Raw genomic sequence first — 24,630 nt, forward strand, 5'->3', positions numbered from 1 at the left:
AAGAATGAGCCGCAAGGCAAACATATAAGACTTATCAGTACAATAAAATAAAGATAATAACGCAACAGAATATAAACCATGACTGATAGCACTTCGTGAGTTTCGTACTCTTATAAATAGTGATTACAGTATCCTATAAATTATAATAATATATTTGTTTGCAAATTAAACTAAATTACTAGAAAAAGGAAGACATGAATATAAATTTTCCTATGATATATCTTAATAGCTAAATATTCGCGTCGTGACTATTACGTGAGATTGCATCTTAATTGCCTATATTAGTTATCCGTCGTTTGGATTTCTGAGGGTAATATCGCGAGCTGCGACAATGGTCTAACATAAGTACCCTTGGTGGTTTTTATAGTTGCAGTTCGTACTACATTGTCGGATCCGGGATGAATCTCTAAGACGCGACCTATAGCCCATTGTAGAGGGGGTAGATTTTGTTGTTTTACAAGTACGAGCTGATTGACGCGTAGTTGAATGCCCGAATTTTGTTTCCATTTCGACCTTTCCTGCAACGAGCCTAAGTACTCGCTACTCCATCTGCGCCAAAAGTGCTGTCGAAGTTGCTCTACGCGTTGCCATCGTAGGAGCCTATTCTCATTGATCTCGCTGAAGTCTCTGCAAGGAAAACTATTTAGTGCTGTACCAACCAGAAAGTGACCCGGACTAAGATAACACAAGTCGTTGGGATCCTCGCTTAGTGGCGTGATAGGGCGCGAATTTAATATAGCTTCTATCTCAGACAATACAGTCTGCAGTTCTTCAAAATTTAAATGGGCTTGGCCCACAATTCTAGTCAAGTGATGTTTGGCGGATTTTACCGCCGCTTCCCATAAACCGCCAAAATGGGGAGCGTTGGGCGGAATGAATCCCCAGCAAATGCCCTCGTTGGCACAGAATTGATTGAGATCGGACTGCGTTTCTTGTTTGTTATAAAATTCGTATAGTTCCTTGATTTGCTTTTTTGCCCCGACGAAGGTGGTCCCATTATCCGAGTACATGTGGGTCGGTTTCCCTCTTCGCGCAATGAACCGTTTGAATGCACCAAGAAAACAGTCTGTCGTTAAATTGCTTACGACTTCGATGTGCGCGGCTTTAGTGGCAAAGCATACGAAAATGGCTATGTAAGCCTTATGATTGCGAGAGTTGCGCCTGTTTCCTTCGCGTATTGTGACTGGACCGGCATAGTCTATCCCACAATGCGCGAACGGTCTAGATGGGGTGACTCGACCGGCGGGTAATGATCCCATTAAGGCTTCCGAGAATCGCGGTTTTGCCTTAAAACAAGTTACGCATTCTTGTATGATCTTTCGCGCTGCGGATCTTAGCGAAAGTGGCCAGAAACGTTGCCGGACGGCGGCCATAGTACCTTGCGTTCCGGCGTGCATATTCCGAATATGCTCTTGTCTAATTATTTTTTGTGTTAAATCGTGATTGCGCGGCAGCAAAATGGGATGGCATGCGTCAAAATCTAGGTTTGAGTTTTTAAGCCTACCGCCCACCCGGATTAGGCCATCTTTATCCATGAAAGGAGTTAACGGCAATAGACGGCTGCCTGCATTAATGGTCGTTTCTAATTTTAATGCTTCGTATTCTTTAGAGAAGACTTGTTTTTGTACCGCCCTGCACACGATTTCCGTTGCAAGTAAAAGTTCAGACAAAGATATTGTTCTATTTGGCGCGAGATTCCGTTTCTTAGAAAATCTCATGCAATACGCAATGATCCGAAGGATTTTGTTTAGACTTGAATGCTTGGTTAATAGCTGGGTGACCATGCATTGGTCATGCTTGACGACAATCGCGGCTATTCTTCTTTGTTCGGGCATATCCTCCCTCGGATATGTAAAACTTCCCGATGGCCACTGATTTTCGTGCAACTGTAGAAAGCTGGGCCCGTGCCACCACATGGATGATGCGATTAAATCATACGGATATATGCCCCTGGATAGTATGTCTGCAGGATTGTCGGAAGAGGAGACGTGACGCCACTGACTGATCTGAGTCAACCTTTGAATTTCTCCGACTCTATTTGCCACGAATACTGACCAGTTGCGCGAGGATGAAGCTATCCAATTCAATGCTATGGTGGAGTCCGACCAAAGAAATGCTTGCATGGGCGAGCCCAATGAGTCTTTCACCTTAGTTATGAGTTGAGCTAACAGAACCGCTGCCGATAGTTCAAGCCTTGGCAGTGACACGGCCTTGAGTGGTGCCACACGGGATTTTGAACACAGCAACTGTGAACGATATTCACTAGATTCGATGGTTGTGCGTACATATATACATGCGCCATATGCATTTTGACTTGCATCACGAAACCCGTGTAATTGCACGAGCTGTGAGTCTGGGTTGTATTTGACACCCCTAGAGATTTGTAGCTGATTTACAGCATGTAATTGAGACTTGAATTTTAGCCAGCTTGTATGTAATTCCTGCGGCACAGATTCATCCCAATGGATGCCGGCCTTCCACAAATCTTGAAGAATGAGTTTGGCAATTACAATGACGGGTCCGAGGAGACCCAGAGGATCAAACAAGCTGGAAACTTCAGAAAGAATAACGCGCTTAGATACTGCGCTGTTAGTGGAGTCTGAATTGTATGCAAAGTGAAAAACATCCTTGACTTGATTCCATTGAATCCCTAGTATGCTAGAATCTGTCTCGTTATGAATGGTAATTACTTCCCCATCACGATCCTTTATATTTTTTAGAAGTTCTGGGCAATTCGACGCCCACTTACTGAGTTCGAAAGATCCTATTCTCAGCAATTCTATTAGTTCATCTCGGAGTACCTTAGCCTCGTGCAGAGTATCTGCTCCCGACAAAAAGTCATCTACGTAAAAACTGCGCTTCACCTCTCTAGAGCCTACCGGGTACTTAGCTGCGTATTGATCGGCATGATAAGTAAGGCACCTGGTGGCCAAGTATAAAGCTGATGATGTTCCATACGTAACTGTCAATAGTTCGTATGTGTCGACGTTGTTAGCAGGGTCGTCCCGCCATAGTATCCTTTGTAGACGTGTTTGAGAAGGATCCACCAATACTTGTCTATACATTTTTATTACGTCGGCGCTAAAAACATAAATGAAGAAACGAAATCGGATCAGTATGGATGTTAGCTCTTGCTGCACTACTGGCCCTATCATTAGTGCATCATTTAAAGATAAGCCCTCGGTAGATTTGCATGAAGCGTCAAATACTACGCGGATCTTTGACGTTTGATTGTTAGATTTGAATACGCAATGATGCGGTAAATAAAAACATGAGGAACTCTCATCGGGCTGCAATTCTATTTTTTGCATGTGCCCTAACGATATGTACTCATTGATAAATTGTTTGTATTGCTCTTCTAGATCGGGCTGTCGTTTAAAACGTTTTTCGATGCCCTTCAAACGAGACATGGCAATGCTTCGAGAGTCTCCTAACTTGTCGATTAATTGATCTCTAATGGGAAGTTTGACCACGTATCTGCCTTGTGGATTTTGATGAATATTGCTAATAAAATGCTGCTCACAATAACTTTCCTCAGGAGTCAAATTATCGGAGTCATTTGTCGCGTCGTCTAATTGCCAGAACCGACTTAATTGATCATGTAACTGCTCGTTAGTTATAGATGCGTGTAGAGAATGTACCTTTGCGTGAATTGATTTTGAATCAAACATTCGTCCTGCTAGGATCCATCCAAACCTCGTTTTTTGTAATTTAGGATGCCTGTCCGATGATTGTATCTGTCCTACAGAGAGAAGATCCCAAAATATTTCGGCTCCTATTAGAATGTCGATATCAGAAGATACGTGAAATTGTGGATCAGCTAGCTTTATATTTTGTGGCAGTTCGAAATCCCTTCGCCTTAACGGTATGCCAGGGAGTTTTTCTGTAACTTGATCTGAAACAATACAATCGATTGTAGCACTGTATGAATCTATTCGCGATTGCAATTCGATTTTTACTGCTTGCGTGGCCGTCGTAACCGTTCCGTTCACGCCGGATATGGCTACGCTTAGTGATTTGGGAGTGAGGCCAAGCCTCGTCATGAATTTCCTTGATATGAAATTCGCCTGAGAACCACAATCCAACAGAATGCGACAAGGTCGAAGCACGCCCTGATGATCGCGCGCGTGCACCATGGCTGTTGACAATATGACGTTAACACTTCCTCCTGCGACGTGTGTCGCTACTACGGCAGAGGATTCTGCGGAGTTGGAGTTGTCGCTGCCCTTTCCTGAAGAGCTAGAGGAATTAGGCGCTTGCTGCGAGGCGGTCGTCATATGAAGAAGCGTGTTATGCTTGGCTTGGCAGACCTTGCAACCTCCTGAAGTGCATTTGCTAGCGATGTGCGTGTTGGAACGCAGACAATTGAGGCAAATTTTGCGAGAACGAATTTCCGCGATCCTTTGAGGAACCTGAAGTGCCAGAAAATTCTTACAGTAATAAATGGAATGCTCCCTCGACAGTAGTTGCATTTTAACTTGACGGTAGCTGCGCATGCTGTTTGACGCTTGGCGTGTGCCTTGGCACATCCTTCCCGTTGTCCTTGACGTTCGCGACGTTGCTAGATTTGTTTGTGACTTCGAGCATCTGACACTGTCGTCTGATAAAATCGAAGAATTGTTTGGACGTTGGTAATTCGTTACCCGTAAGCGAAGATTGCCACTCGCGTAGTGTGAGGGGATCGAATTTCGAGCATAGCACGTGTATTAAAATATCGTCCCAATACGCGGTGGGTCGCTTTAGAGCTTGCAACGCGTGTATGTGCTTTGTTGCGCCATCCGCGATTTGCCTTAACTCGGTATAATTTTCCCTTGTCATGGAAGGTAATTCTATAATGGCCTTGATATGATTTTGCACGATTACCCGTTTGTTATCGTACCGCTCTTTAAGAAGATTCCACGCTGCATTGTAATTCGCGTCCGAAATCTCTAGAGAATTAATTACGCTGCTCGCATCGCCTGTGAGAGAGGCCTTTAAATATTGAAACTTTTGTATGCAACTGAGAGACGCGTTCGTATGTATGACCGACGTGAATGTATCGAAGGACGGGAACCACTCGTCATATTTCCCCGAAAATGTCGGTAAATTTAATTTAGGTAAGCGCACGCGGGAAGTTGCGTCCGAGATTTCCGAAAGCGTTGCCGGCAAAACAGCGGCAGTGCGCGAGTGCGGGGGGGGGCTTAATAACTCCCTGATTTTAGCGGATACGGCATAAAATGCGTCCTCGAACGTAGCCCGATCGTTACCTTCGGCTTCTTCTAAAAGTTCTATTTGCGTCTGTACAGTGTGATATTCGGCCCAATAATGTTCTAGTTTTAATTTGCGCTCCTCAAGTTGAGCCGTTGTCGAGGTATTGATAGCAGTAATTGTCTCGACGTAATGTTTTATTCGCGTGCAGGATCCTTTGATCATAGCGCGTTATCTTTTAAGTACCGCGAGATTTTCTGTATTAGACATTGTAAACTAATTGAATTGAGACACACGTATTATTCGAATCTGGTTGGTACTCGTCACTAGATAGCTACCCTTACCTTACATTTATTTCTTATTAAGAAAGAAAACGCGTGAACGCTCGGTAATCCTTTGTCGGTCGTCCTGCGGGGAGGAGGGGGGGTGTCGTCGTCTCAATGCGCTGTTTGGCCCTCGATGCGTCGTTCGTCTTGTCGAATATGGCCGACAAGGATCGCCGTGACTGCCGGTTCGATTGCCCGTCCGTTGGAATTATGCCGTTGTCGCCAATGCGGGGCAATCGTTTGTACTCGCCGACGAGTAAAATAACCGCTCCTGACCTCTCCTTTGTTAGGACGTCTGCCGATGTATGGGAAATTCCGTAGGCCGATACCGTACGTGATAACTCGATACGTTGGCCTTTTTTAATTTGGCTTGCTCCCTTCGTGTTATATCCTCTAGAAGTTTGTTGGACACTACCTTGACCGAGCTTGCGGAATTCCTTGGATGAATCCGGCTCGAAGGACCAAATGTACGGGTTGTACGTAAATTGAATTATCGGGCGTGTGCCCGTCGTATGTTGTCGTGAAATGAGTGCTTCACGAATATACGACCGAGAATGTTTCTCTCTCACTTGCTTATATTTATTGAAAAACTCAGAAGGTAGTGACCGCACTCGAGATACAAGGTATAAATGCTTTAATCGAAATACAGCGTATAATGGTATACAATAGCGGCTAAGTCGGCCGCACGTGTGTCTCTCGTTGTCTCTGAGACGATTTTGATTCGTATTAGCGGGGACCGCGCACGATGGGTCGCGATCGGCAACGGAAGCCCCCGAAGGCAACGGCGAAGGACCCGACATATATATGTGCGGGTACCTGAATTCGAGTGGGTAGATTGACCGGGCGATACGCGTAAATAGTTTATTGAATACCAAACAAATGTGTTATTTTACCCGATGAAGATAGTTTTCTTTGCATTCCTCTTCTTCACAATGGTCCTCAGTAAATTTTTGGTGAGATCTTATTGGTCATTTATGTCATTACTTTATTTGTTTTTTTTATGTAAACTTCAAATTTATTTTTTTACAGTATTCTGTCATAGAGTTTGTGCCTCAAGCTGAAAGTGATGAAGAAGAAATCCTCGTAGAAGTTGTACCAACCAAATGGATTAGCGAGGACAGACAGTTTTGTTATTATCCGCCACGTTTCATGAAGGGGAAATGTATGAAGATGGTGATGAGTCTGGTGGATTATGATTCATCCACATGGGAACTGCTGCCCATTATATTTCATTATAGTTATTGTAAGTTTTTATCTTTTTTTTTACAGTGCAAGACTATATCTTCGTAATTTAATCTTTGTCTTGTGGTTTTTGCATGCAGCCACTTTCAATGTTGTCCAAAAAGCTAGAAATAAAGCTGTTAAAGAGGACACAATTGTAGCAACAGATGTTGAGACGGACTACAATCAACCACGCAAGAGAAAGCCGCCTGAACATCTAACATTTTCATCAGATTCTGAGTTAGTTGAAGAATCAAAAAAGAAGAAACTTAAGGAAAGACACAATATTCCAAAACCTAGTTCAACTTTGTCTTCAAAGCTCAAGGAATTATTCGAGAGTAGCAAAGCCAAGAATTCAGCTAAGTCTACGAATGAATATTTTGCTAATTCAAATCTTTTATCTACATCATCAAAGAAAAAAAATACAACTCTTGTTCGTCGATTAATCGCAGGAAAAGTCTACACAATCTGGTTTGTATTTCTAATTACTGGAATTTTATTGCAGCATTTAATAGTAGTAGACTATCCTTATATGCTCTTGTACTTTTATTTTTCAGAATCTACTAATAAAGAAAACTTGTCTGACAATGAAATGTCATCAACTTTGAGATCTCCAAATTCTTCTTACAATTTTGATTTATCTGAAAAGGCTTCCACTTTTGAGCAATCTCCAGAATCTCAAGATATACTTATAAAATCTGATTACAATAGTGTGAGACAAATAAATAAAAAAAAAATTCTCGAAACAAATCTACATCATTAAAAAAGTTTTTAGAAGGTATTTTTATTGATTACCTTATTATTATGATAAAAAATAATTAATTAATTTTGAATTGAACATTTTATTATTGATAGGTTCACAGTCTTCACCAAAACTAGCTAGCAGTAAGTTATATTCTCTACTTTATTTTTATAATGAAATAATAAAAATTGTTTTCATTGGCAAGTGATTATTTCTACATATACAATAATTTTATATTCTACATATACAATAATTTATGCTGTAAGCCTTAAATTTAATCCATTATATTCGATTATTCTTCTGACATTTAATTATATGATTAGTTTATTTTTTACAATTTACGGCTTTAGGTATTGACAGCCATAAATCAGATTTAAGGTTTATTATACCTGTTATATAATCGAACTTTTATATTAATTTGTCTATAATATAAAAAAGCCATCATTGTCAATAACATTAGTAACTCTCATTATATTAATTAATAAATTTGAGTAAAAAAAGTCGGTTCCAAAAACTATCACTTGCCAATGAAAACAATTTTTATTATTCGTAAGAGATTAATTATAATCACAAAATGTGTGAGAGAAATAATCGAATATGATTATACATATAATTAATTTTTTATGATTTAAAAGTCTGAAAGTTTTTACATATACAATAATTTATTATTATTGTATATGTAAAAACTTTCAGACTTTTAAATCATAAGAAATTAATTATTACAGTTAAAGCTAAAGATTTAGCTTTAAACGCAGTTGAAAAGAGATGGATGTATATTACGTCAAATACTAACTTGTCATTGCCGCAGTTTTTACATGCACTCTCGGTTGTCCTTGATTTAACGAGCTTTGGATTTGGTGGAAAATACTACGAACAGATTTTCGGTTGCCCGATGGAGTCACCCTTATCACCAATATTGGCTGACTTGGTCATCGACGACTTTGAAACACATTGTTTAAGCAAATTAAATTGTATACCGGTCTTTTATACATATGTTGACGACATTTTTGTAATAGCACCTAAAACAAAAATTGATGAGATATTAACGATGTTTAATAGTTACCCAGAACGCCTAACGTTCACGCATGAGGTCGAATTAAATGATTCTATAAATTTCCTAGACATTACTGTTGTTAAAGCGGAGGGAACATTGTTGACCAATTGATACAGAAAACTCACCTTTTCTGGTAGATATTTGAATCTCTTTTCCCCTTTCAGTATAAAATCAACACGATTAGAAGTCTAGTCGACAAAACTTTATTACTTTTAGATGAATGCTTTTACACTGATAACATCAGAATTATTACGGATATTTTAGTTAACATTTGCTTCCCGAGGTCTTTCATTAAACTACATATTGACAAGAGAATGAAAACTCTAAAACACCGTAGAGATTATATGATGGTTACTGACAATGTAAAAAGTTCGATACGAAATCAATGTTACCGTTACCTTATATAAAAAACTTAAGCGAAAATCTATGTATTGCGTTGGAAAAATGTGGCCTCGACATTGCTTATACTATCCCAAAAAAATTAAATAGACTAATCAAGAAAGGATTAACTATGTGCAAAAAACTGACGTCGTTTATTTGATTGAATGTAAGAACTGTAATGCAACATACACCGATCAAACGAAAAGACAATTAGCTACACGCGTAAAGGAACATTGTAAAAATATTAAACAACATCTCAGCAATTTTAACGTAATCAGCAAACATCAAATAAAATATGACCATGATTTTAATTGGTTGGAACCTAAGATTTTGCAAGATTTTTGTGAAAAACATAAAAAGAAGAGAGAATTAGCGGAGATGTTTTTTTATTAAAAAATATAAGAATAATATTAATTTACAAAAGGACACAGAAAATTTAAACCCGATCTATGATAAGTTGATCCACAGTATATGATTGTTTATTTATTTCGTTGTATTGTCGAACGTTTTTATAATCGTGTTTTTTAACTTTGACTTATGATGTTTTAAAATAATTTAATTGTCTCTGGTTTAACATTAGTAATTTTACTGTTTTCGAATCAACATCTTGAAAGGTACATTATATTTTATTTTAAATTTCTTTGTTAATAACTTTGTAAAATACGGTTTCGCATTTTAATCAATGTATATTTTTATTGTGCAGTTACACTTGATAAGGATCCGTACCTGAGGGTCGAAACGGAGTGTTGTAATAATTTGTACTGGCCAGTTATGTAAATTTTAATAAATTTGTATGGTTTACTCATCACTGGCGACTTCATTAATTTTATCGGTATTTAAATTATAATACATGCACATGTAGTTTTAAAGATACATAGAGCTATCTGTTGAGAGAGGTAACAATTTTAAGAAATTACCTGAATTGGTAAGTTTATCAATCTTAACTATTGTAGTATCCAATCGTACATAAGGTACACGAATCTTCTTTTCATCTTTTTTTTAATTAGAGAATTGACAGTACTCGTTTATGTGTTTTAAATGATGTGCCAGATTGACTTCTATATTTTGATCAGATAAAGATTCTGGATCGACGGAGCTAGCTCTTGTTCTACGTGTGGTTCTAACCATCGGCAATGGTAACTTAATCTCCAAACCAACATGCACAAGACTCTTACTGAAAATTATTTCAAATAAAACATATTACAATAAATAGTTTGAAACATATATCATGAATTCCATTAAATATAATTGTATTGCGACGACTTTTCTCGCCTCGGAGCAACTGTGGCGAGCAGAGGTCGACGTAAAGAAAGAAAAAATTATTTTTATTCTTTGAAGATAATTATTACATACGTGAACTGGGATGGTGGTCGCTCCGCGCGTACCGCAGCAGGATGCCAGCCGACGGATACGCGAAATTACTCGAATTTTTGGGCGCCAGACACGATCTTTCACATGTGCGTGTGAATTCGCGACACACGGAATAACGCAACAATTCGGAAGTCCTGCAACGGGCCGGCTGCTCACCTAACGGTAGAGGGGCAGGGTGTGGTTGCTACGACATAAATAACGCGTAAATTACACGAAGTACGCGCGAAATTGAGAATTACCCGATAATGAGGCGCGACAACACAAAGAGATATAAAATAAAGACGCGAAAGTGTACTGTAAATTGACTCCGATTTATTACAATAATAGAAGAAAAGAGAAAAGAAATAACAATATACAATATAAGGTAAATTGAAGGATTGTCAGATTACAAAAAAATAGATTAAACAGAAATATAATTTGAGTAGTTAGAAAAATTCGTAAAGGGCGTATAGTCGGTTTTACAAAATAGTAATAAGATAATAATACAAAAAATAATGTCCAGGGAATTGACTCGATGCGATATTTGCGCTAAGCGAGATAACTCGAATAACACATTGACTTGACGACACGAAATTTCCGACAGAGTTCACTCGGTATAACGGGTGTAGAAATACCGCGACAATCTATGCTTGAAAAATCACGTCGACTTTACAAACATCGGATATGCGACAACTCTGTAATATAATACTGACAAAAAGAGAACGGAACAGATAGTTTGGCAATCAAAAGAGTTATAAATTCGACCCGAAAAATTCTCAGTGATAATTAAAGATCAAGAGAGTTACCGCAAAATGATGTAGTTCGATATTTGCCGCGAATACGCCGGTGACTGACAGTTCACGGCTATCGCCGTCTCGCTCACTCTCGCGCGCACACGCTCTCTATCCTTGTCGCTTTCGCGCTCTCGCACGCAGTCTCGTCTGATGTTTTCTCTCCCTCGATATTTCGTTATACTCGAATTACGCGACGGACTAATACAATGATTATGCGATACGCTTCACTCACTCGTACATGCAATACTCGACAGTCTCATCAAAGCGCAATGGTACAAACACGTAGATAAACGCGACAAAAAATGAGACGGCGCGACGACAATGAATCCCCGAGAGGAGACGCCATCTTTGATTTCGAGAAAGTAAGACGTGTTTTCCAAGTGCTTTCTTCAATCGGGATAAATAGCAACGCTCGCGTGTGTTTTCTCGCATACTAAGACTGGAACAGCTTAGTTTTAGTGAGTGCTTTATCGGATAATTAGTTATATAGGCGTCCACCACTGCCAAACATACAATTATCCACAAGAAGTGACAGTGCCGGCCACAAGGCCTTTGTCTCGGTAAAAGCCACTACTTCCCGCGCTTTTCATGTCTTCTCGCTTTAGACTCTGTGTTCACCCTCTCCTCAGCTCTCATTCCAGCAATTATCCCCTTTCTTTTTTTTAGAATGAACTCCGGAGATTAGGGCAATCATACGGTCACCGACCAGATGATTATAGACACCTTCCTCGACAATTTACTAACAGAGACCGAGGCCTCTTCCACAACTCAACCCATGGTTGTTGATCCTGCAATGTCTTTTTCCCCCTAGGACTAACAATAAGACGATGCACAAAAGAGGTCATAAACGTCAGAATCTCGACCCCTCATATGACCCACCATGCAGCAAAATCTGCGGATCCGGAAGCTCTCTCATCCCTAGATCAAGGAGTGCTTCCACCACGGGTTCAGTCATCTCTATTTCCGAAGATATTCTCAAGACAAGATACACGGAGACCAATTTTTGTCCATACGACGTCCACATCCAGAGAATTTCTAACACAATTGCCGCTCTACATCTAATTACTGTGGGGAGACACATTACAAGTCTCAACATCTCAGGTAGTTTAAAAATTAAAAAATCAGGCTTCTCAAAAGTATCCATTTTTCTAAAAAGCGGCCAGGAAGCTAACAAGCTGGTCGAAAATACTAACTTCAAGTCAAAGGACTTAATTGCTTTTATCCCCCCGTCAAGGGTATCTTGCAAGAGAATTATCAAAAATGTATCCCTTGAACTGGCTAATCAATTGATACAGGACAACATTAGAAGCCCCTTTAAAGTTTTATCAGTTAAAAGGCTCAATCGCAGAATGCTCATCAACTCTCAAAGCAATCACAATAGCTTTCAAGACGGTTCCGCTTCATCATCTTCTTCACTCACTAGTCTCACTCCATCTTACACCGTCTCAATTACTTTTGAGGAACAGAGAATTCCCAAAAATATACAGATGTTTTACGTCAACTACCCAGTATTGCCTTATATATTCAGAGTCACTCTGCCACCATTGTTACAGATATGGTCACATACGAGCTTCATGCAGAAGAAAACCCAGATGCGCTCATTACGGATCAAAAGAGCACGACAAAGCTTCATAGTAGAGAGACTAGGAGAGTTCTGGACCAGGGGCAATGAGGCGGGAGGGGGGGGGGGGTGAGGGTGGTAATGTCACGCGGGGGAGGGGGTCTTATCAGCAGATAAGCTTATCTTATCAACTCAGGTTACCTGATAAGGGGTTTATATTACCTGATAAGGGGCTCAGGTTACCTAAAATGTTTATAAACAAAAGATAAACATATATCTATTACAGCGATATCTATTACAAGATAAGATAAGCTTGTAATATATTTATTACAAGATAAGGTAAAAATTCTGGTTAATTAAATTCTACGAATTATTAATAACAAAAGGGCTGCCGCCGTTTCTTTGGCGAGCGCCGACAATCAAGGGGATTGATACGTGGCTGCTGATCTATACGTTATCTGTATATTTCTAAGAAATATCAGCGGCGAAAGTTTGCGTCATCGGGGACGAACGCGTCGCGACATGTCTTCGCTGCTTGTAACGTGTTTTCGCCGCTTGCGACGGGGTAAATTTACACCAGGAAGGTAACGGGCGGCTTTATCTATGTATTTCGGAGAATTATCAGCGGGTAGATATCGCAAATATTTCTTGCGAATTAACAATTGTTCGTACGTTGAAGAACAAAGGGTTGATCGGGATATATAATGAGGACCGATGCCGCTGCCGGGCCATAGTACGGTGACATACTAGTGAGCATACAGTGAGCATAAAGTGTATTGTTTTTTCACAATAAAAATGGAGAACGCGAAGAATGGTAAGCGAGACTTGATGGTGATCTCTGATGACGAGATGGAGGTCATCACGATCTCCGACGACAGCGACGACATGTACGACCCCGTGTATGACAGAGAGGTCAATATCGTCTTAGACGATATTGAAGAGATGGAGATTGAGGTCGTACCCATCGTTGAAAAAGAAGACGATGATGGTGGTAATGATAATGAAGAAGAAGAACACCAGCCACTCTACGACGATAGATATGACAGTGGAAATGGTGTTCGCGAGTCGTACCACTCGCGCACATTAGACGTACGAGCCATCGCATCCCTCGACGAAAACACGAGGGTATGCATCATGATGGCATACGTCTCGCCATGGGGGTCGATAAGAATCTGCATTCATGAGAAACAGGGAAAGATTCGCGACCATCGCAACCATCCAGAGGCACGTGACGATGCGGTACAGAGATGTGCCGCATCTTCACTGCATTGATTGCCAGGAAAGAGTATTCACACTCTTCCTGGCCAACATGTGCCCAATATGCCAAAGGTGTAAGTATATATATATATATACAGGGTGTCCAGTAACTAACGGACCAATAATTAAGGGCGGATTCTCTGGCCAATTTGGAGACAATTTTTCCTTAGCAAAAATGTTAGAAGTCAATAATTTTCGAGTTATAAGCAATTGAAAAAATGGGTATTTTTGAAAACTAAACGTTTTGGAGTTAAAAGTCTAACATAATTACATTCTTCAGTTAATTTTAGGTAGAGTTTATTATAATAAAATTTTAATTTGAGGCTTAGTTATAAAAATACGTAATGACAAATATTGGAAAGTTGTAAAAAATGATGACTTTTTTCGACAATTTCGCTGAGAAAAAATCGTTCCCAAATTGACCAAAGAATCCATTTGTAATCGTTGGTCCGTTAGTTACCGGACACTCTGTATACATATATATATAATATGTCAAAAATCTATAAAATAGTACAATAATATAGTTCCGTGTGCAGGTGCCAAGGCACAGTCCGACAGCGATGGTTGATGCGGCCCTCTCTCTCGCCGAATCTCTCTCGCCGCGTGAGCCTCTCCACTCTCTCGCCGTCACCGTCGCAACACTTATATTATAATTAAGGTTTATTTTTTATTTTTTATTTTTTATATTTTTATTTTTATATTTTGTATATTTTTTTATATTTTATATTTTTTTATATTTTTTTATATATTTTTTTTATTTTACATATATTATTTTTTATTTTTTATATTTATACACACACAGTAGAGACGGTTTGGAGTCAATAAATACCGCGGGAGTGACGAATCGTGGGGTCCTTATTTTTACTGTGACACACGTACAAGCACACACGCACACACACACACACACACACACACACACACGCACGCACGCACGCACGCACGCACGCACGCACGCACGCACGCACGCACGCACGCACGCACGCACGCACGCACGCACGCACGCACGCACGCACGCACGCACGCACGCACGCACGCACGCACGCACGCACGCACGCACGCACACATACACATGAGGTGTAAATCCGAGCGGCAACCTCCACGTGGTACACCTTGGATAATGCTAATGCCGGCGGTAATGTACAAAAAAATAATGAATAAAATATATATATTTATTATTATAAAAATATTTATTAATTTTAAAAAATGTTTCCCTCCTTCGATATCCCTCCTCCGATATCCTTATACAAAAAATAAGCGATAATGTACAAATAAAAAAAAAAATAATAAATAAAATATATATTTATTATTATAAAATATTTATTAATTTAAAAAAAAAATGTTTCCCTCCTTCGCGTCTCTCTCCTTCGCATCTCTCTCGCCGCCGCCGCCGAGTCTCTCTCGCCGCTACTTCGAGCCGCCGAATCTCTCTTTTGCCGCGTGAGCCTCTCTCCGCTCTCTCTCTCTCTCTCTCTCTCTCTCTCTCTCTCTCTCGCCGCCGCTACTTTGAGCCGCCGAATCTCTCTCGCCGCCGCTCCTTCGAGCCGCCGAATCTCTCTCGCCGCTACTTCGCCGTCTCTCTCACTCTCGAATGCGTGCGTCTTCTCTCTCGCGCTACGACCCGTCTTTTTTCTCTCTTAATGAGACCGTCGCGTGCGCCTTGTAAGATAAAATTATCGATTTTCTCTCGCTGCCGCCAGATCCAAGCATGGTCCGTCTTATCTCTAACCTTGTAAGATAAAAATATCGATTTTTTTCTCACTGCCGCTGCTGCGACAATGTCCTTGACACGATAATTATCTCTCGCAAAGTATGTAACGGGTGGCGCGCAAATAAAGTACACCATAATATACATATATACATATAAGTATTTATTTGTCTTATATTTAATACATAATTATATATAAAGTTTTATTGCATATTAAGAACTAAAGCTACTAGCTCGCAATCGACGAGTTGGTGCTTGTTGAAGGCGTCGCTAGTGCGTATCGCATTCGGCAATTTTCTAGCATCCGTTACAGTGGATGCAATATTGGAGAATTGTGTATACTTGATATCGACCGTTGCAATGAGTCTCGTCAATCGATCAAACATTATTTCGATGCATGAATCGAGCTCGAACATACGACGTAACGTCGATTCGACCATCATCATGCGCACGTCCGCTGATTTGAGACTTACGAGGGCAGTCCGATAAGTACTTAGCCTCATTGCCCGATGGTGCCAGTATCGCAAGAGAGTTTTACTATCGTGTAGTACATTCTCGTAGACAGCTACTGTCAAAATTTCAGCCGAATCGGACTCGTAGTTTTGTTTTGACCGCGTGTGGAAGCGGGCGTGTCCGCGGATTTTAGAAAAATGGAAAAAGATCAATATCGGTCGGTGATTTGATTCTTGTTTTTGGAAGGGAAATCGCGCAGCGAAATCAAAGATTCTTCATTTCGACATTTTTGATTTTGCTGCGACATTTCCCTTCCAAAAACAAGAATTGAATCACTGACCGATATTGCTCTTTTTCCATTTTTCTAAAATCCGCGGACACGCCCGCTTCCACACGCGGTCAAAACAAAACTACGAGTCCGATTTGGCTGAAATTTTGACAGTAGCCGTCTACGAGAATGTACTACACGATAGTAAAACTCTCTTGCGATACTGGCACCATCGGGCGATGAGGCTAAGTACATATCGGACTGCCCTCGTATGAGCTTGGTGTCGTTTATCTTGTGAAATCGCACTGTTAGCGGCACTTATGAAATTATACACATCGTTGTTGGGGGAATCATTGTTCAGGTAATTTTGAATAGCGTGACGTTGCTCGTAGAGTCCTTTTCACGCTTCGAGAGATAGTATTAGCTGTTTTCCCCGATGATCTCCTATGGCGATCTCCACGTAACTCGGCGGATCCATTCTAATGCTGATTTCGAGGAATTTAAATTCCGTGGCTGTCAATGCGTATCGTCTTCCTAGTATACGAACCGCACGAGGCTCCAGCGAAACGCTGTAAAAATTAGATAAAAATTATAACTCATAAAAAAATATAAAAATATAAAATATAAAAATATAAAAATATAAAAAAATATAAAGAGATAAAAGTATAAATACAAAATATAAAAAAAAAGTTATACCATACTTACTCGTCGCATTTCTTCTCGCATGTTTCATCACGTCTCGGCATGTAGTAATTCATGCTGCTGCTGCTTCTTTCGGTGCAGAACCGAGGGTATTACGAGGGTCACTATTTATATTTCGGGAATAGGAACAAAAACAAATAGTTAAGCTGCGAATATATTTTTATTGTTTTTCAAAGTACTCGCCACGATGATCGATACACTTTTGCATGCGCTTAAACCAATTTTTAAAGCATTTATTCCATTCCGAATGAGGTATCTCCAAAACATGATTTTTGAACGCTTCAATAGCTTCTTCGGGCGATGAAAATCGTTGACCACGCAGTTTATTCTTCACGGATGGGAACAAAAAGAAATCATTGGGTGCCAAATCAGGGCTGTACGGCGGATGACCCATCAATTTGATGTTTTGAGTGCTCAAATAGTCTCTTGTTTGAGCCGATGTGTGAGAGCTCGCATTGTCATGATGAAGAACAATCCGACGTCTCTTGTTTGTTTTCCTTATTTCACCGAAGATTTCTGGCAAACAGATGGTTGTGTACCACTCAGAATTTACTGTTCTACGATCCTCTAGAGGCACTGTTGCAATATGACCAGTTTTTCCGAAGAAACAGGCCACCATTTTCTTTGAAGTGCTTCGTGCGCGAACAACTTTTGTTGGATTTGGTTCATTTTGGAACACCCATACAGTCGACTGCTGCTTACTTTCGGGCTCATACGAATATATCCATGATTCGTCACCTGTCACGATTTTATAAACGTCTTTTGAAGCACCGCGATTGTATTTCTTAAGCATTTCTTTGCACCAATCGACACGAGCCTTTTTTTGAGCGATTGTCAAATTATGTGGGATCCAACGCGAACATAACTTTCGCACAGCTAAGTGTTCATGTAAAATCGCATATATGCTGGTGGAACTAATGCTTAGGGATGCCTCAATTTCACAATAGGTTACATGACGATCTTGCTTAATCATTTCGTGCACAGCATCGATGTTTTCTGGCACTACAGTCGATTTTGGACGACCTTCACGAAACTCGTCGGACAGCGAACTACGACCACGATTGAATTCACTATACCAGCGATACACAGTGGTTTTTGATGGAGCTTCATCGCCAAAAGTCAAATTAAGTTGATTGACGCACTCTTGTTATGATAATCCACGTCAAAAGTCGTAAAAAATCATCGCACGAAAATGTTCACGATTCAGTTCCATTTTTTGCCGAGACGAAACTTTCAACTAAATATAAAATAAACAAATAGCGTCCGTATGACAAAATGTTCTGAGTACGTATATCGTCAAAAATGTCAAACTTTACGATGGAACCGTCAGATGGACTCACATGACATCAGTGTTGCCAATTCCCGAAATATAAATAGTGACCCTCGTATTAATTATGTAAAAATAGTAATTAGCTCTGTTAAACTTAATAATTGTAAACAAAGAAGGGCTATAAGAGCTATTAAACATAATACAATTGACAGATGATATTAATAAAATTCATTTAAACGAAATAATAAATACATAAGAAATAAACATTTTTGCGAACGTTTCGACTGACATTTCAAGCCTTCTTCAGCGCAATACAAATATTTTAATTATAAATTGAATTGTAATATTAAACATTAAAGACGGTTATTAACAATGTCAAGATAATACATATATAAAGTCAGCTTTTTGTCTCGTTACATATGTTGCTAAACAAGTCATCGTGTATGACAACCACCATTACTGATACATACTGAGTTAGAGCGACCGTACCATGCAATCATTTATGAGTATAGACTTCCTGATTTACTGGTCAAGGAGATATCTTGATTAAATCCTCATGATGAAATGTTGTTAAGCATTAAATTGAGATCTAAATAAACAATATCCGATTATTCATTATAATCTGCCAAGTAAAATGCACTACACACTCACTCAAACAAATTGGTGATTATTTTACAGAAGTTTCAAGTATCAGATCCGACATCTTTTTAAAATGTTTTTAGCAAAGACAAAACAAAACGTTTAACCGTCATAACTCTCAGATCTCAAATGAGACAGCAACTCAGTGTTTCACCTTTTTTATATCAAGGTTTGTTTTTAAACCCTGATAATTTTGGCAGAAACTCTATAATGTTATTATATATATCAGGCAAAAACTTGAATACTTTCAATTCGTTACACCCACGTATACAATTCACAATTGAAAAAGAAAAAAACCATAGTTTGAGTTTCTTGGACGTCAAATTAATATCAAAAGATAATAAAATTATTTGTGATTGGTTTAAAAAGCCTACGTTTTCTGGAAGGTATTTGAATTTTCTTTCGCAACACCCTATATGTCAAAAAAGAGGCACAATTATCGGTCTGATTGATAGGGTAATTTTATTATCACATTCTTCATCTCATCAAAAAAATATAGAAATGATTATTAACATCCTAATCAATAATAATTATCCGGTAAAATTCATATTTGACACAATTAACGATAGACTAAAAACTCTAATTTATCCTAGAAATAATATTCCAAACAACAGTCTAAGTCAGTCAAATGACTCTTCTTTATTTTTTACTGTACCTTATTTACCGAATATTACAGAACAATTGATAGGTATTACAAAAAAAGCTGACACTAGACTCTCTTATGTAAGCATGAATAAATTAGGGAAGTTTATAAAAACACATAAAGATAAAATACCTAAAAGAGCGAATACTAATGTAGTATATAAAATCAACTGTAAAAATTGTGATGCCTCATATGTGGGTCAGACTAGCAGAAAATTGAATACTAGGATAATGGAACATAAAAAACACATCAACAGAAATTGTTCTAATAAATCAGTTGTTACTGATCATAGAATAGAGTTCTCCCATGATTTTGACTGGGATAAAGTAAAAATTTTAGATAAAGAACCGTATTATAACAAAAGACTAATATCGGAAATGTTATATATAAAAAGACAAGCTAATGGATTGAATCTACAAAATGATACTGAATTTTTGCCTGATATATATAATAACATTATAGAGTTTCTGCCAAAATTATCAGAGTTTAAAAACAAACCTTGATATAAAAAAGGTGAAACACTGAGTTGCTGTCTCATTTGAGATCTGAGAGTTATGACGGTTAAACGTTTTGTTTTGTCTTCGCTAAAAACATTTTAAAAAGATGTCGGATCTGATACTTGAAACTTCTGTAAAATAATCACCAATTTGTTTGAGTGAGTGTGTAGTGCATTTTACTTGGCAGATTATAATGAATAATCGGATATTGTTTATTTAGATCTCAATTTAATGCTTAACAACATTTCATCATGAGGATTTAATCAAGATATCTCCTTGACCAGTAAATCAGGAAGTCTATACTCATAAATGATTGCATGGTACGGTCGCTCTAACTCAGTATATATCAGTAATGGTGGTTGTCATACACGATGACTTGTTTAGCAACATATGTAACGAGACAAAAAGCTGACTTTATATATGTATTATCTTGACATTGTTAATAACCGTCTTTAATGTTTAATATTACAATTCAATTTATAATTAAAATATTTGTATTGCGCTGAAGAAGGCTTGAAATGTCAGTCGAAACGTTCGCAAAAATGTTTATTTCTTATGTATTTATTATTTCGTTTAAATGAATTTTATTAATATCATCTGTCAACTGTATTATGTTTAATAGCTCTTATAGCCCTTCTTTGTTTACAATTATTAATATTAAGTATGTTTATATATTTTATTACAATTACAATTTATTATACTTTTTTGAAAGCACAATTTATTTGCTTGTTTTTGATCATTTAAAAATTTTTTTTCAGAATTATGCCTGGATGTGCGGTATTAAATTGCAGTAATCGTTCGGGATGCTTTATTCAAGAAAGTATTAAACTCTTCCAATTACCAAAAGTAGCCGATTTGCAGCAAAAATGGCTTGAAGCTTGCAGGCGAAAGCCAGGAGATATAAAACTTGACAATAAATAAATTAAATATAATTTAATAAAACATATAACAAATAAAGTTATTTTGTAAATTATTGAATTTAATTATTGTATATTTTATTTTAAATATAAAATATATTTTATTTTTTATGTTTATGTAATATATTGTAAAAAAAAATGTATAATTATTTTAAATATAATTTAATAAAATATATAACAAATAAAGTTATTTTGTGAATTATTAAATTCTTCTTTGTTTATTAATTATTGAATTTTATATATTTCATTTAAAATATAAAATATATTTTATTTTTTATGTTTATGTAATATATAAAGAAATATTTATAATTATTTTAAATATAATTTAATCACAAAATTTTTATTTTATATCATCATATTGAAATTCGCGGGGTGCATTACCGCATGCATCTGATTGGTTGAAATATCAAGCGGCCTCCATTATGCGCAATGCTTCACCTTTCTAATTACACCATGATCATGCTGTTGACTCGGGTGCAATTCCTGTCACTGGTATTTTTTTTCATTTATGCAAATTAAAATATATTTAATTATGTAAAACAAAATTAATTTAATAATTTTTTAACTTTTGCAATAGCGTTTTATTTGCTTCATTTAATATTAGGTACAATGTATAAAATAAGAGTATGTAAAATAAAAATTATCCAATTGTGTTTCTGTATAAAAAATTACCTTACAAGTGCAAAAAGAAAAAACAAAATTGTAAAATTAATTTTATTTTACATAAATAAATTCTAATTTGCATAAATGAAAAAAAAACAGTGTGAGTGATAGGAATTGAACCCAATTTGACTTTTAATTACCTAGGCTGTCTAATTAAAAAATTATCCGATTTATGCCGTGTTTGCATCGCAAAAGTTTTATTAATCCATTAAAATTATTTTCAACTCGATTAAATGTAAATTAAAAGTTTTAATTTTTATATATAAGATATTTAAATTTTTAAATTATTGCAGAGATAGGGAAAGATTTCCGAGACGTCGAAGCGAGAGCGAGAACGAGTAAAGAGCGAGCGAGATGGTATATCATCAGAGTTCCGAAGTCTCTCTCTTCATATGTTTTTCGTTTTTATCATTTTTCGTTTCATATTACATGTTACTATAGAAAATTAAATTTTGGTATTTTACATTTTATCGGTTTAAATATAATTTTAATGGATTATTGAAACTTTTGCGATTAAAACGACACCAAACACGGCATAAATCGGATAATTTTTAAGACAGCCTAGGTAATTAAAAGTCAAATTGGGTTCAATTCCAATCACTCACACTGTTTTTTTCATTTATGCGAATTAGATTTTATTTATGTAAAATAAAATTAATTCAACAATTTTGTTTTTTTTTTTGCATTTGTAAGGTAATTTTTTATACAGATACACAACAGGATAATTTTTATTTTACATAATCTTATTTTATACATTGTACCTAATATTAAATGAAGCAAATAAAACGCTATTGCAAAAGTTAAAAAAGTTAAAAAATGATTAAATTAATTTTGTTTTACATAATTAAATATATTCTAATTTGCATAAATAAAAAATTGCACCCGAGTCAACAGCATGATAACCGCAAACTTTATATAGTGTATGTACTACGCCGACTTCTCGAAAATCAATCTAACCAAGCCGAATATAAAAATTGCCATGTATTGTTTAAATTAATTTTTCTTGAAAATAGTTAATTGTAAACTTTACGCCCTATCCCTTTACTAGCAAAATATTTCTATTCTATCTCAAATATTTAGTAAGTCATCTCTATTATAATGACTTTTGAGTTGGAAAATAAATAATAAAATATTTTAAGGGGATGCTGGAGGTATGTTTTTACCGACCGAATGCGAATATTTAATTTTTTTTTAAATAACTTTTTATTGACTATACTGATCAATAAATCCTTTTCCACGATTAAAGTACTTATAAAAACGGACCGCGTTAGCTATGATTGCATATATAAATCATATAAAAATAAAAAAATTACAGTTTTGTTATCGACTTCTTTGTGTCAGTTCGTAACAATACTTATTTAATAAAAAAATTCTGCAGTTTGTCTGTGCATGAAATATAGTATACGCGGTAAGAATAATATGAAGAATTATTAGTAAACGATTAAAAGTGAGATTGCAAGTCTAATAAAAAAGTTATATATTAAAAACATTTTCACGCATATGTGTTGTATACGTGCATATGTTTAGATATGTGTGGTGCCAACCTATCATGTGTATATGTGTATACGTGCATATGTTTAGATATCCCAGATAGCACAAGACGTCCTATGGACGTTCATTTTATATCCATTTTACGTATGTACGTCCATGGACATGAAATGAACGTCCATTGTACATCCGATTTCGGACATCCATCAGTGACTAATATTTGGACGTCCACAGGATGTCCATCAAATTCTCTTACAGCACGAAATATTGCTAAAATATTGCATAAATATTTTATTTCATTGTATCATAATAAATATTGAAGCAACATTGTGCAAATATTATAAATTTAATATTTTATTGGAGACATTGCAAAATATACTATGCAATATTATCTTGTAATAGTTCCTTCATTTGCCGCTATGCGACGCAAGATTCGCTGTTCATCTCGCTATTAAATTTAGTTAAGAGAATTATAAAGCGCATGCAAAAAGTGGCTATTACAGTTAAATATGTTATAATTATTCTGATCAGTTTAACCTTTCTGATACTATCCCAACACAAAAAATTTAGATATTGAATTAATTGAAAAAATTGAACAAATAAAAATTCGGATAAATAAAATGCGAAAATAAGAAATATTCTGCAATATTTTATGATTAGTATAAAAATGAATTAATTTTGCATGTCAAATTTATTATTGCTTATAAATTTCTTCTTTATGAATTTTAAATGTCATTTTCAACGATATACATGTATAATAAAGAACCAAAATATGTTTATTAAAGATTTAAAATTTATTCATAAAAGATCCAAAATTCGTCCATTAGATCCATAATTAGTTTATATGAGATCCAAAATTCGTCCGTTAGATACATAATTTATCCATTTAAAATCCATAAATGACCAATAATGGACGACTTATGGACGTCCAGACCAGTTGCAAACGGACGTACAATGGACGTCCCTTGTACGTCCGCTGCAGGTAATCTGGACATCCGATGGATGTACACAATGTCCGGACCGGACATCCGTTGTACGTACATAGGATGTACTTGTGCTTATTGGGATGTGTGGTACTAACCTATCGGAGTTCGGTTGTCGCTCCGGCATCCCCTTAATAAAAAGCAAATTAAAAAGATATGTACATAATTTTTTGATATATTGCCCAAAGTCAACGTTATAAAAATTATAAGCCTCGAATTACGCGAATGCTACGCGCGAAAAGCGAAACCCTGCTCGTGCTTTCGGCTGCACGAATCCACGAGACGCATCGGTAAGGTGAGACAAAGCCAGAGCGATGGATCGTTGGTCCTTGTCTGACTCAGCTGTTCGGTTCTCAACCTGGTTCTTAGCTGAATAGTTCGAACATGAACTATATCACGGAATCGAACCATTTACCGTGCTTTTTATCGAACGTCACGACGTAGTTTATGTCCATTTTGTCAGGGGGCGCACTAATACACGCAGCCGCTGAATCCCGGTGGCCGCTCTCAGGTTTCTCTCTGTATGAAG

At 37.1% G+C, this 24,630-nt stretch overlaps 2 protein-coding genes and 1 long non-coding RNA gene across 3 annotated transcripts; all 3 read right to left on the bottom strand.

Annotated features, from left to right (window-relative positions):
• Positions 1-281: 281 nt before the first annotated feature.
• On the bottom strand, positions 282-4,472 carry LOC114934793 (uncharacterized). The gene has a single exon (XM_029307510.2). The coding sequence runs from the start codon at positions 4,470-4,472 to the stop codon at positions 282-284; it is 4,191 nt and encodes a 1,396-aa protein (XP_029163343.2).
• A 1-nt stretch (position 4,473) lies between these two features.
• LOC114934792 (uncharacterized) lies at positions 4,474-5,412 on the bottom strand. Its single transcript, XM_029307509.1, has one exon. The coding sequence runs from the start codon at positions 5,410-5,412 to the stop codon at positions 4,474-4,476; it is 939 nt and encodes a 312-aa protein (XP_029163342.1).
• A 2,810-nt stretch (positions 5,413-8,222) lies between these two features.
• LOC114934789 (uncharacterized) lies at positions 8,223-12,647 on the bottom strand. The gene is made up of 4 exons (XR_003820348.1): positions 11,068-12,647; positions 10,265-10,466; positions 9,829-10,085; positions 8,223-8,495 (listed from the first exon to the last, which is right to left on the bottom strand). It is a non-coding gene; the product is annotated as an uncharacterized LOC114934789 (long non-coding RNA).
• Positions 12,648-24,630: the final 11,983 nt, after the last annotated feature.

Source organism: Nylanderia fulva, unplaced genomic scaffold, assembly GCF_048542155.1.
Source record: "Nylanderia fulva isolate GAGA-0341 unplaced genomic scaffold, ASM4854215v1 Scaffold76, whole genome shotgun sequence".
Lineage (NCBI taxonomy): Eukaryota > Metazoa > Arthropoda > Insecta > Hymenoptera > Formicidae > Nylanderia > Nylanderia fulva.

Bases quoted from the DNA above. Each gene is read 5' to 3' on its own strand.
- LOC114934793 (XM_029307510.2), bottom strand. From the start codon at position 4,472: ATGCAACTACTGTCGAGGGAGCATTCCATTTATTACTGTAAGAATTTT.
- LOC114934792 (XM_029307509.1), bottom strand. From the start codon at position 5,412: ATGATCAAAGGATCCTGCACGCGAATAAAACATTACGTCGAGACAATT.